General features: G+C 48.7%; 7 protein-coding genes across 7 annotated transcripts; 3 read left to right on the forward strand and 4 right to left on the reverse strand.

The window, feature by feature from the left end:
- Positions 1-60: 60 nt before the first annotated feature.
- Positions 61-1,103, reverse strand: N7519_002948 (uncharacterized protein; the record flags this gene model as incomplete). The annotated part of the gene is made up of 2 exons (XM_057289726.1): positions 61-610; positions 694-1,103. The coding sequence occupies 2 exons, from the start codon at positions 1,101-1,103 to the stop codon at positions 61-63; spliced, it is 960 nt and encodes a 319-aa protein (XP_057150928.1).
- A 474-nt stretch (positions 1,104-1,577) lies between these two features.
- Positions 1,578-3,600, reverse strand: N7519_002949 (uncharacterized protein; the record flags this gene model as incomplete). Its single annotated transcript, XM_057289727.1, has 2 exons — positions 1,578-2,681; positions 2,737-3,600. The coding sequence occupies 2 exons, from the start codon at positions 3,598-3,600 to the stop codon at positions 1,578-1,580; spliced, it is 1,968 nt and encodes a 655-aa protein (XP_057150929.1).
- A 1,361-nt stretch (positions 3,601-4,961) lies between these two features.
- On the forward strand, positions 4,962-5,747 carry pfy1 (profilin; the record flags this gene model as incomplete). The annotated part of the gene is made up of 5 exons (XM_057289728.1): positions 4,962-4,989; positions 5,081-5,096; positions 5,213-5,297; positions 5,386-5,520; positions 5,616-5,747. 5 exons carry the CDS (start codon positions 4,962-4,964, stop codon positions 5,745-5,747), a joined length of 396 nt encoding a protein of 131 aa, XP_057150930.1.
- A 507-nt stretch (positions 5,748-6,254) lies between these two features.
- Positions 6,255-6,954, reverse strand: N7519_002951 (uncharacterized protein; the record flags this gene model as incomplete). Its single annotated transcript, XM_057289729.1, has 5 exons — positions 6,255-6,551; positions 6,602-6,617; positions 6,683-6,731; positions 6,801-6,827; positions 6,924-6,954. 5 exons carry the CDS (start codon positions 6,952-6,954, stop codon positions 6,255-6,257), a joined length of 420 nt encoding a protein of 139 aa, XP_057150931.1.
- A 903-nt stretch (positions 6,955-7,857) lies between these two features.
- On the reverse strand, positions 7,858-8,414 carry N7519_002952 (uncharacterized protein; the record flags this gene model as incomplete). The annotated part of the gene is given in 2 exon segments (XM_057289730.1): positions 7,858-8,103; positions 8,115-8,414. 2 exon segments carry the CDS (start codon positions 8,412-8,414, stop codon positions 7,858-7,860), a joined length of 546 nt encoding a protein of 181 aa, XP_057150932.1.
- A 335-nt stretch (positions 8,415-8,749) lies between these two features.
- N7519_002953 (DASH complex subunit DAD4) lies at positions 8,750-9,207 on the forward strand (the record flags this gene model as incomplete). The annotated part of the gene is made up of 5 exons (XM_057289731.1): positions 8,750-8,752; positions 8,824-8,880; positions 8,936-8,980; positions 9,035-9,119; positions 9,179-9,207. The coding sequence occupies 5 exons, from the start codon at positions 8,750-8,752 to the stop codon at positions 9,205-9,207; spliced, it is 219 nt and encodes a 72-aa protein (XP_057150933.1).
- Positions 9,208-9,567: 360 nt separating this feature from the next.
- On the forward strand, positions 9,568-11,994 carry N7519_002954 (actin-related protein ARP5; the record flags this gene model as incomplete). Its single annotated transcript, XM_057289732.1, has 4 exons — positions 9,568-9,763; positions 9,823-10,143; positions 10,197-11,137; positions 11,188-11,994. The coding sequence occupies 4 exons, from the start codon at positions 9,568-9,570 to the stop codon at positions 11,992-11,994; spliced, it is 2,265 nt and encodes a 754-aa protein (XP_057150934.1).
- Between the last annotated feature and the right edge of the window lie 220 nt (positions 11,995-12,214).

Genomic DNA, 12,214 nt, shown 5'->3' on the forward strand with positions numbered 1-12,214 from the left:
GTGCTCAAACCATTAACCGCCAAATTTACCTAAATACATACATGCATGGATCTCCAGTCATCACAAATAAATAGAAAACCATTTCTTCAGCGCTTCAAGCCTCCCCTCCTGGGTTTCGAATGAATCAATGATCCTCGTTCTCCCACCCATATTCAACTTGACGACATTGTTAACCATCATAATCTTCCCGGTAACGAATACATCATCCGTCTTCCCCAATACATCTCCCTCTAGCAAAGGCAATCCTGCCGTCTCCCCATTTCGAATGAACTTGACAACAATGAAACTGCGTTTTTGCACAGCGTCCCAACTGGTGAATCGATTCATGACTTCGAAATCATCCTGAAAAAACTCCAGTTCCGCAAACGAATAGAAGGAATTCCACGGCTTATCCGCAGCATTACGATATTGGTATATCCAGACCTTCTGCTCCTTGCGTGTCTGCTTCGGCATATTACCATAAACCAATCGCACCTCCTGTGAGCCCAGGTTCTTCGTTACCTGCCCCGAGATCAGCGGCAGGGGACTTGTTGGCCCGTCTCCACCGAACGCTGCGTCTAGATGGTACTCTAACCCGCTAGGTAGACGGACGATGTTGACAATATGTGTCCTTGTTCCACCGTTTAGTCGTCTTGCTTTCGTGAATGCGCACTTTATGGTCACTGGTTTTGTGGCCTTGGATGCTTTTCTTACCATCCCTTGAATTCCCCTTGCGGTACACCATCTATCCGGTCCCGATTCCGAACGCCAGTCATGTAAACTGAGAATCCTAGGCCGCGCAGCATGTGGTGGAAGAAAATGCTCACTTCCAGACAGTAGCCTCCTCGACAGGAGGGGGTTGTGTCGTCACTTCCGATGAGTTTGGTGTAGATCTTGTCGGGTTGGATCTCTGCTAGTTGTGTAGCAGAATAATGGCATGACAGGTTGTCGTATGGGAATCGAGTGATCTGGCACCGGAAGAGATCTTTCAATGCTTCTTCTGTCTTGGGGAATGAGTCTGGCTTGTTGGTATATTGTGCATATTGATCTGGTAGAGCGATGTAGTTCAGATATTTTGTTGATTGTGCAGGTGTATAGGCGGAGGCTAGTTTTTGGGTGTCCATTTTCGGGATCCTTTAGTAAAGTATGTAGATGATTTGTTTGTTCTAGAATGTTTAGATATTGTGATGCTGTGGGTCCAATCCGAAAGGGTGCATGATAGCCTGTGACTCATACCTCAAGGGACGTCGGTAGTGCCAAGGTAGACAAAACAGTTAACGAAGTGGAATTGGGTTTATATGAATTCGTCATTTGAACCTGTGATTGAACGAGACTTTGCAATGATTGGCCGATGTGCTCTGTTGAGTCTACACACCTACTATAGCAAGTGTATGCAAGATATGGAGGTCTAAGAATAAAACGCGGGCCATGAATAACATGTGACATTCAAGACGTGGATTAAGATGTTGTGGAAAGTATCAAGACTATAGAGAACCAAAGGTACGTATGAACAAAGTACGAGAGGTGGCAAGGGGGAATCAGGTATGAAGCGAAAAAACCAAAAAATTAAAAAGAGAAAAGAATGGCGCAGTAGAATGTCACAGACACTCGATCTGCAACTCCTGGGAGACACCAGGCCGATGTCCCCGGTGAGCATCTGTAATTTGCGGGGTCATAGGTCTTCTCTGCACGACCCGCTCCTCCGGCTCTAGTTGATCAATCCTCATGCCAATGGGAACCAGAACCTGCCGCTTTGCCCGTGAGACAGATACAGTGCGTGCTATTGAGACCTCAACCCTTGGGATAGGACGCCGAGGCTCGGGTGCAGGCTCAGGCTCCTGTTCAGCGGTATCAAAGGTCTCGGCAGCATCGGTGAATGGCATACGCATAGAATCTGCTGGCGACACGCCGGATCTAGGAGATACACCGGATCTGGGACCAGTTGAGGCTGATAGTGGGGACATGATTCGGTCAATCTTGTCCTGGGTCGGGTTCAGCGATGAAGGAGAGCTTCGAGATGGACTGCTAGATAGTGTGTCCTTTGCGGGTAGGTGTGGTCTGCCTTCCGTTTGAACTGTGAGACGCGGTCGCACTGAATCGTTGGTTCTGTGGTGGTTTGGTGTCTTATTGGGCTGATGTTGGGTGGTCTTGTTTTGTGGTGAAGTATCCCGAGGCTGTCTTTCTACCGCTCGCGGCAGCGAATCCTTCCTCGGCTGTGGATGAATCCGGGGGTGAGCAACCGGCTTTGTAACGACAATATTTTGCGGTTGGACGCTCTGTTGTGACCGGGTCTTCTGTGGGGATGGAGTTTTCTTTTCTGGCTGAGCACTCTTCTGTAATGGAGTAGCTGTAGTGTGTGGCTCCGGCTTGATAGCAGGAAGAGGCTTGTCATAACTATTAGAGGACCGTGGGGTATTGGAACGCTCCGAGAAAAGGTTCGGGATGACGGGTGACTCGAACGATGACAAACTGCCCATGTTTGAACCATGACGGAGCTGTGGCGTAGGCATCTTCGATGGGCTTTCGACAGGGAGCGTGTTTGCTCTCACCAGTTGGTTCGGTCCACGGGAAAAGTTCTGCGTGCCGAGTACCTGGGCCGCTTTCGAAGGCTGTGAAGCTGGAAATAAAGTGAAGCTTGATTGCGCTGGTGATGTTGCCCGGCGTTGGGGCATTGGAGGTGGTGCAGGTGATTTTAGGAAACCCTATACCAGTGCATAGTTAGTTTCGTACGAGTCTCCAATCGATGAAAATCCATACATTTGCATCAGGCACGCGAAGATTGTCTAATGTTTTGGCCCTCCTGGCCAGCAGTGAGGGTTGTTGGTTCTTGTTGACGACATTGCTAAACATGACACTGTACCGCTCCATCTGAACGTCTGGGATGTCGACACTCAATAAGAGGCCCTGGGAACTTGGTTCATTCTTGGGTGGCTGGTTCCCGAGTGAAATAGTCCGACTCCGCTGGGGAGTTCGATCGCTTCGGACAGGGACCTTCCTGGGCTCTATCTCAATTTTCGGCCACTCCTCCGTCGAGTTCTTTCTCAGTCTTGCCTTCTGCGGCTTCTCTGGTAGTTTATAACCGTGGCCTTGTGGCTTGGCCTCGCTTTCTTGAGTGCTATTCGGGAGTGGTGTAAGCGCATTCTTTGCCTTGAAGAACCCGCCGATCTTCTTCCACTTGCTGGGTTTATGGCCTGGATCTCTTTCTGCAAAAGTGGATGTATCAAATCTGGGTGGCGGTAGAGGCCCGTCTTTGTTTAACATGCCGGGACTACCCAACGCAATGCCAATCATGTGTTGCTCGGTTTGGGCACGGTCTGGTCGAGTGGGAATGGCTTCATCTGGTGGCGCGGTTATGCGAAAGTCGAAAGTAGCACCTTGGTCCGGGGGTGGCTTTCTGAACCACCCATCTCCCGTAGAGGGCTGGCTGAAATCCCACTGCCCAACCATTGGATGAGCTGGTTGATGTGAGGTCTCATCAAGAGCGTGAAGGTCACTCCGTGGCAAGGCATCGCTATAGGTCAAAACAGGAAACGAGATGGTCTCCTTTGGTTGAGTGCGAGACTGGACTGCCGTCATACCCGTGCCATCTCTCTTACTAGTATATTGGAATCCAGCCAACATGCAGTATAAAGTGAGTGTAAAGAATAAAGAAGAAGAAAGGTAAGAGAATGATATTAGAAAAAAAATTTCCAGGTAAATAAGAGATGGGCCTTCCAGAAGGCCAGCAAAAATCAAAGAAAAACAGAACAGAACTTGAAGGGTATACCTAGGTAGCCCAGTATATTAATGAAAAGGTCGAATAAATTGAGTGGAGCATTCAAAAACCATGTAAATGAGACAAATTAATTGCTCAAATCTGCTAGAGGTAGTCTGGGACCGAACCAAAACATAGGAAACAAGCCCAAAATTCCACTCTTTTGCGGAATTTGAGGGGTGTCTCAGCGCTAATATCAAACCTGTGTGAGATGCTTATTTCCCACGGGACGAATGAGTGCATCGGTCGCGGATTGATTAGCTCGCTACCACGTAGGAAAGGGGAGCCAAATGTAGGAGGCGTGTTTCATCTGGCCAAAATTGAGACAAGGGCGTTTTATTCGGCGTTTTACCCTTGAATCAGGGGGCGATTCAGCCGCTGGAGCAGTCCGGAGTAGCATTGATAGAACTTGCCCACATATGCACGGCTCATGAAGGTCGTGAATTCTCCGATTTTGGATTATGAGTGGTCAATTCGACGTGATGCCAAGGCTATCTCTGGTTCCAATGGTATGTCTCAAAAGTGCCGGATATTAGCCGAGAAGATGTCCTAAACAGACTAGTCATTAGTTGAAGTAACGAACTAACTAACAATGGAGTAGCGGTCAAATTTGAAGTTCTCAGATTCAGACAGTAAGGCATTCAGGCACTAAGGCATTAAGGCAGCCATTGTCATGATCGAGTCCCGTGATGATCGACGGTACATAAAGCGACTGAGCTGACTGGACTGGGCTGGCTGGACTGGACTGGTAGCGGGATGCTATATGTATGTCATACATATCATTATGAGTGTTTTGGATAGACACATCCAAAAATGTGTTGATGTTAAGCTATTCTGTATATTGTTGACATCTCCCACCGCTACTTGGTATAGTTAAAAGAGAATATCGGACTATACACACCTACATCCTATATACATGTACAGGTTATAATGTCCTAACCAGACATAGATGAAATGAATAGTATATTCGAAAATGAATCAGTAAAATAAACAAATGTATAAGCTTGGTATCCCAAGTCAGTTGCAAACGGTGGGATCGTCATGGCGGGGTCCTCTCCCGACCGCCACGACTTCTTCTCCCCCCACTAACTCCTCTTCTCCCAGCTCTCCTTTTTCTGTACATTCAAAAGGTGTGCACCCTTTCTCCCTTCTTCTTCTTCTTCTTCTTCTATTGCCTGACCTCTAACTCAATCAACTCTAGCGTTGTCTCAGCTTCTTTACAGTCATCATGGGCGAACACTCCGCAATCTGGCAAGGTATGTTTCACCTCGAAAGTGCAGACTGCAGACTGACAGTTCAACCCTTGCTTCTTCGAGTCCACTAACATAAGATTTCTCCTTGAACTAGGCTATGTCGACTCCAGGTACATCACCGCTATCCTCGGCCCCTGATATTCCCCTCATTGTTACCGACCCCAACTCATCTCACTGTTTCAACCCCGAGGTCCTATACATATGCTGACATACTTCTTTCTCACAGCCTGATGGGCTCAGGTCAATTTGACAAGGCTGGTATTCTCGCCGCTGACTTCTCCGGCCTTGAGGCTGCCTCCCCCGGCTTCACGGTAAGCTCGCCTGTTGTTTTTCCCCCGTGCGGGGTGGGGTCACGGACTTCGACACAGTCGCTAACGTTATCGTTTTGTCGAAATACAGCTCTCCCAGGATGAGATCAACTCCCTGATCAGCGCCTACACTTCTAGTGACAACGCCTTTGCCAATGGCGTCTCTGTCTGCGGTGAAAAGTTCGTGGCTATCAGGGCTGACGAGCGCAGTGTATATGGCAAGAAGGTAAGCATGTCGTTCTCTTCGACCTAGAAAAAGCCCTCGCGCTATATAAACCCATAACATCAAAATCCGTGCTAATCTCTTTGTATGTGATATAGGGCAAGGAGGGTGTCGTTATTGCCCGTGCCTCCTCTTGCACCATCATTGCCCACCACAACGAGAGTGTCCAGACCACCAACGCCGCAACCGTTGTCGAGAACCTTGTCGACTACCTCAACAACCCCCGGTAAATTGGCAAATATGCAATGATAACTAAATGATGTGATGAGTTGTGGGGTTTGTGAAGAATAAGAAATAAAGGAGCATTTGACTATTTCCCTCTTGAGCCCAGCGGGCTGTTTCGCTTATGCTTCTTTTCTGGCTTTGGTGACTGGATCTCTTTACCTCAATGGGCTCCGTCGGTCTAGGAATGGTCCCCAGTGCACAATATGAGGATGCGAACCAGATTTGTATGATGCACAATGTAATTTGTCTCTATTCTAACATGCATATTAACTGAGTACCAGCTATTAAGTCAACGCTGGAAGATCAATAAGGGTCATTATTAATTACATAAAGCTGAAGGCCATGGGTGGATCGTACCATCCCGTGACACATGTATAGCACAGCCTACTTGGACGTCTCCAACCAGGGTGATGGGCATCTGATATCCCATGATCGTACATGATAAAGTCCGCATATCCAAATTTTAGGATAGCATCGGGGAACCTCATCACCAAGTCCCTGCTCGTGTACACTCATACAGGAAGCTCAGCATTTCTCCTCCCGCCAGCAAGCACTTCCAACCCACGCTGGATATACGGCCCTACCACGGGGATGTTGCCCGCAAATTGACCGATCGTGACAAGGAAGTCGCCAAACAAAATGAACAAGCCGTAGAGTTCAATCAAAAACCCAGTCAAAGGCCAGCGGAAGAGAATAAGGAGGATACCAGCGGCGAAAGCGGCAGTGCCCTTGAGTTTTTGCGGGCGCGTGAAGAAGACCATGGTTTTCTGGACACCGATAATGAGGGTCAATCCGATGAGGAACAGGATCTAGCATTGTTAGTTGAATGTGACAGTTTCGTTGGCGCATGGTGGCGTACATTTCCCATAGCAAGTCTATTAAACCGGTATTAGCTTTCATTTCAGTTCAAGAAAAAAGCGACACATCGGTATGGACATACAATGACCGATCAAAGAACATAACTACTCCTCCAAATAGGAACAAGCCTCCTAATCAGCAGCAAAATCGGTTAGTTCTCGGTCTAAGTGATCCTTGCTCCGGAAATGTCGATCTCATACCAGCTGAGCAGAAGATCACACCGATCTCTATATTGTATTATATAGATTAGCATATGCTCAAAGATTGCTATACATGCACTGTCATGGCAGTGAACATCACAGCTTAGAATGTATGCGACTGACTCTGGTTCTCTGATAACCACATGCTAGGCATCTTTGTTTATTTCGGACTTGACTGGTGATGATATATGGTACCGAGGGTTGCGCAAATATTCTCGACGTTGTGTTAGAACACGCGACACTTGTCAGTGCGGTCTTTGGTTGCGGAATCGGTAGGGCAAGAGGCCAGGTAGATACGGCAGAGACGAAGCGAAGATATGGCGTTGTTTCAAGGCGGGAGCGAGTCTTTTGTTGAAACAGTAATTTCACAAGCTTAGAAATTTCCCGACAAGGGTCAAAAGGTAGCAAAAAGTCTCCAGGCACGTAAACAGAACACAACTCGAAAATCACAATTCTGCCGTGTAATCGGCGCCAAGTCGGGAATGGTAGGCGGTGACTCTAAAGTGCTTATATCGCGCACTGATCATTCCGTCTCTCCTCTTCCTTTACAGTCTTCTCCAATTTATTGGCAATTGAACAAGGTCATTAATGATGTGATCGTTCCAATTGCGTAGATTTTTTCAGTTCTAAATCTACTGGTATTGAGACACAATGATGAGCATAGCTCAAACATACTGCTACCCGCTATTGCAGAATCTTCCATACATGTATTTTGTACATGCCACGCCGCGACGACAGTCTCTTCGGATTCTGTAACTGGTGCCCTGTCCCATGGGGTGTCGGTAATAGTTGAGTGCTTATGCACAAGGCGAAGATTGACTCATTGATCACGAATAAGCCGGAGCGTTTTCTTGAGCCTGTCTCGAAAGGGGCATGGTGGGGTGGAAAGGGCTTGACTGTGTTGGTCGTACATAACGCTTCTTGACGATTCGTATTTGTGTCTAGTTGAATTTATTAGTAGAGCTCTTACTATCCAAATTCGTTCCCCCTATTACATACCCATTCTCGCATGATCGTTCGTTTGGGAATTGAATAAAGTAGGCCTCTTGCCAATCCTTTACTTCAGAATGGTGTGCGCCCCGCGTGCTTCCAGGTAGCTTTCGGGAACACCTTGTGCCAGAGTGCGGATCACCTTGAAGATCTCCTTGTCGTGATACCGCAGCCGGGTCTTGGGGTCGGTATATGGTCCGCTCAGGCCCGTGATGTCGCAGTAATGATGGCGGTAGGCAGGGTTAAACGATGGTGCTGATTCAATATTTGTGTAGGTGACGGCGGGCCCGGTCTGGAATGTCGCCCGGGCATTCTTCTCCAGACGAGAGTCGAGAGGTTTTGGGTGGCCTGGGATAAGTTGGGTCCAGCCCCTTCCGCAGGGGTTTGTGTTCCATCAGTGACCATGCCCGAGGTTCCCGGCGTAGTTGCGCCTGAGTTGGCTTGAGTTGCCATCACTGATGCCTCCTTCCGGGAGGCCTCTGAGATGATCTGCTTGAGATTCTTGTTGCGCCGCTGGGAGGGTTTCCAGTGAGGGTTGCGGAAGGGCTTGGGGACATGTGAAATGTCTAAAGAGTTCAACAGCTGCTGGTGAGCTTCATCGTTGGCGGGAGTTGGTGGAGGCATGATATTGAATAGGATTCAGGCCACTGGTCTGGTCAATTGGGAGGTTGAGGCGGGAACAGCTCTAAGCTTGGCTGTGTGGATGGATGAAAGTATCAAGACCGGGGTGGGGATGGGAGTAATCAAATAATATTAGATGAGTTGGCAGCACTTGGTTATATAGTATAGGGCACTTGGAGAGGGATCTCAAACGGACAAGGTCAGATCAACGTAGAAAGCAATGCAAGTAGTATCTCAGGCCCGCGAAGTCTGTATAGCCACACGTGATCTCATCCCGATTAAGCCCAAATAAACATCTTAACGTCCAACACCAACACGCCGTTTCTCGTTATTCAGCCATGGTATGCGATTTCTTTTCTAAATGTTGGTATTTATATGGTCTGAAAGGCCCTGGATGCTGATACCTCCTTAGGAAAGTCCCCACGAGCATCAGCAGACGGTGCTGCTTTCTCGCATCATCACCAACGTTGTATGTCATGATTGAACCACATCTGCCAGGTGTGTTTTGCTCATTTTTGATATAGGAGAAGCTCAATGAAGCCATTATGGTCATGAACAAAGGTCTCCAGGTAAGGTTGAGTCTCTGCCATTGATATGATCATTCTATTGACTCCCGATCACAGGAAGTCAACATCCAGAACATGAATGTTGAGCTCGTGGCGCAGATGTTCAAGAATTACCAGTCTAATGTTCTCTTCCACCTTGAAGGTAATGTATTCCTATATTATCGTCTATCAACTTTGACATTCTCTTCTGACACCATATAGCCACGGAGAACCTCCAAGACCCATCCTAAAGAATTCCCAAGGAAGAACAAATTCCTGTAACGAAGAAATGTGTGGATGAGCCTACAATTAGTAAATGATACCTTCTTCCAAATTCAGTAGGCACGTGTAAATGGTTGTAATCATTGCATCCCTGTACTCCGTACTCTGTACTCTGTCCGAGATAGCCTCCATTCTTGGCGATCCAACTCCGTCAAACCTCATCAACCGCCAACCGCGTTTGCGTCGTTTGCCTCTTCGCCAATCCTCTGCCCTCTCTACGGGTCCATTGTTTTCCTCCTATCCCAACATAATTTCCCATGCAGTGAGCCCTACTCGCCATCTACGATATCCGATCCTAAGAGCTCCTGGTTTCCGGAGTGCAGCCCGCCATGACGATTACCTCCGTGCACACCCTGCTACCAGCTCGGGTTGCATCCAATGCCACTGAAAAACGAGCTGAGAAGCCTCCTCCACGACTCCACGGTGTACAAGACTTTCCATTCAAGGGCTATCACCCTCCGCAGCCCGAGGGATATCAGCAGAGCAAGGCCCATCCTGACACCAGCGCTATCGTCATTGACAATGGTAAGGCATTCCAGATATTTTGCGATTCAACCCTCCTAACAAATGCGGTTCATGCGCAGGCTCCCATCTCGTCAAAGCCGGTTGGTCTTTTGACAAAAACCCCCGATTTGCCATACCTCCCGTCATGAGCCGATACCGTGATCGCAAGCTCAATCGCCAGTGTCAGTTTATCGGATACGATGCCTACGTCGATGCAACCACGAGGGGGCAGCTGCGCAATGGTTTTGACCCCGGTTCCAGTGTTGTCGGTAACTGGGACGTCATGGAAGGCGTGTTGGACTATTTGTTCCTCAAGCTGGGCGTCGACGGTGCAGATGGGGGCGTCGGTCGCCCGATCTTGATGACAGAGCCAATTGCCAATATGGCATATTCAAGGAAGAGTGAGTGTCTCGCGATTCCGGGGCCAGTATGGTAGTTGCTGACACTCCTTCAGTGATGAATGAGATCCTCTTCGAGTGCTACTCTGCGCCATCAGTGGCCTACGGTGTCGATTCCCTTTTCTCCTATCGCTATAATGGGGGAACAGACGGTTTGATTGTGGATTCATCGCATACGTCCACTCATGTCATTCCGGTCATGAACTCCAAACCCATGTTCTCCAACAGCACTCGTCTCAACTGGGGCGGCCTGCAGAACGCTGAATACCTGATGAAACTTATGAAGCTGAAGTATCCGACCTTCCCAACTCGTTTGACGGACGCACAGATGGAGGAAATGGTTCACAAGCACTGTTATGTCTCACAAGACTACGATCGAGAGTTAAATGGGTTCCTCGACTGGACAGGACTTGAGGACCGTGACCGCGTCATTCAGTACCCATTCACGGAACATATTGTGCAGGAGAAGACCGAAGAAGAGCTCGCGCGGATTGCGGAGCGCAAGAAGGAGAGCGGCCGTCGCCTTCAAGAACAAGCCGCAAGGATGAGACTTGAGAAACTAGTCAAGAAGGAACAAGAGCTGGAGTACTGGAAAGACCTGCAAAATAATCTAGCCAACGAGACTAAGAAGGAGATTCGTCGCATCCTGGAAGCGGAGGATTTGAAAGACGAGGCTGCCCTTGAGAAATTGATTCGCGAGCTAGAGAAATCTATTAAACGCTCGCGCAACAAGGACCTAGGCATTGAAGAGACCGAGGAGCAGCCTGAGGAAATGACATTCCCTATGCTCGATATCCCAGACGATCAACTGGATGAGGCCGGATTGAAGGAAAAGCGGCATCAACGTCTTATGAAGTCCAACGTCGACGCCAGGCTGCGGGCCAAGGAGGAGAAGGAGCGCGAAAAGGCTCGTATTGAGGAAGAGGAGCGTCTGAGCCGAGAGACTCGTGAGAACGATTTCGAGAACTGGATTGCAAAGCGCCGCAACAATCGCCAGGTATGCTGGCCAGGCATGACATTTTAAATTCCCGTGCTAATATTTCTCAGAACATTCTACAAAGAATCAAAGATCGTGATCGCTTCACGGCTGATCTTGGCAATCGCAAATCTCTGGCCAGTCAGATGCGTATGAAGACGTTGGCCAACCTCGCATCGGACGGTCCTAAGAAACGCCGTCGTGGCGGGGATGACGATGACTTCGGTGCCAATGACGAGGACTGGGGTGTTTACCGCACTGTGGCTGTTGGCGAGGGTAGTGACGATGAAGAGGAGGAGGATCTCAACGGTATGCTCGATTCTGTGGAGAAGGAGCTCCTTGAGTACGATCCTGAATTCAGCGAGCACAACACTTTCGCCGCCCAGTCCGACTGGACAAAGAGTCTTGTGCACGCGTTCCTTCGCGGGCCCTGGCCTTTCGATCCGGAAAGTCAGCGGGAGGCACACCAGCTCCATCTGAACGTGGAACGTATCCGTGTTCCTGAGGTTGTGTTCCAGCCGTCCATTGCTGGCCTTGACCAGGCTGGTCTGATCGAGATCGTGGCGGATATCATTAACCAACGCTATACCAACCCAGCAGACCAGTCCCTTCTCTTGAAGGATGTGTTCTTGACTGGAGGAAATACGTTGTTCACCGGTTTCGATGAGCGCTTCCGTAAGGAAGTCCGTGGGTTCCTACCCATCGATGCTACATTGAATGTACGCAAGGCATCGGACCCCGTCTTCGATGCTTGGAAGGGCGCGGCACAATGGGCTTCTGGTGGTGACCTAGGCCGATCCTCAGTCACGCGGCAAGAGTACATGGAGAAGGGCAGCGAATACATCAAAGAGCATGACCTTGGCAATGCTACATGGTGAGGGTAAAAAAGCGAGTTCCGAAAATATCTGCTTGGCGCACTGGAGTCGAATGGTCTGCTTATCTGGCGTGGTATAGGGCATGTTTATTTGATACTTAGATGTTATTGCAGAGTCCGGCGGTAGTAACGAAATATGACATGTTCAGCCCTCCATATGAATAACTACCCCAGACAACTATGATAATAGAGCCTTGCTTTCAACGGTAACGTTTTTACATTTT

Source organism: Penicillium mononematosum (genome assembly GCF_028829835.1).
Source record: "Penicillium mononematosum strain IBT 11891 chromosome Unknown utg000002l:1.0-8112719.0:1.0-8118358.0, whole genome shotgun sequence".
Lineage (NCBI taxonomy): Eukaryota > Fungi > Ascomycota > Eurotiomycetes > Eurotiales > Aspergillaceae > Penicillium > Penicillium mononematosum.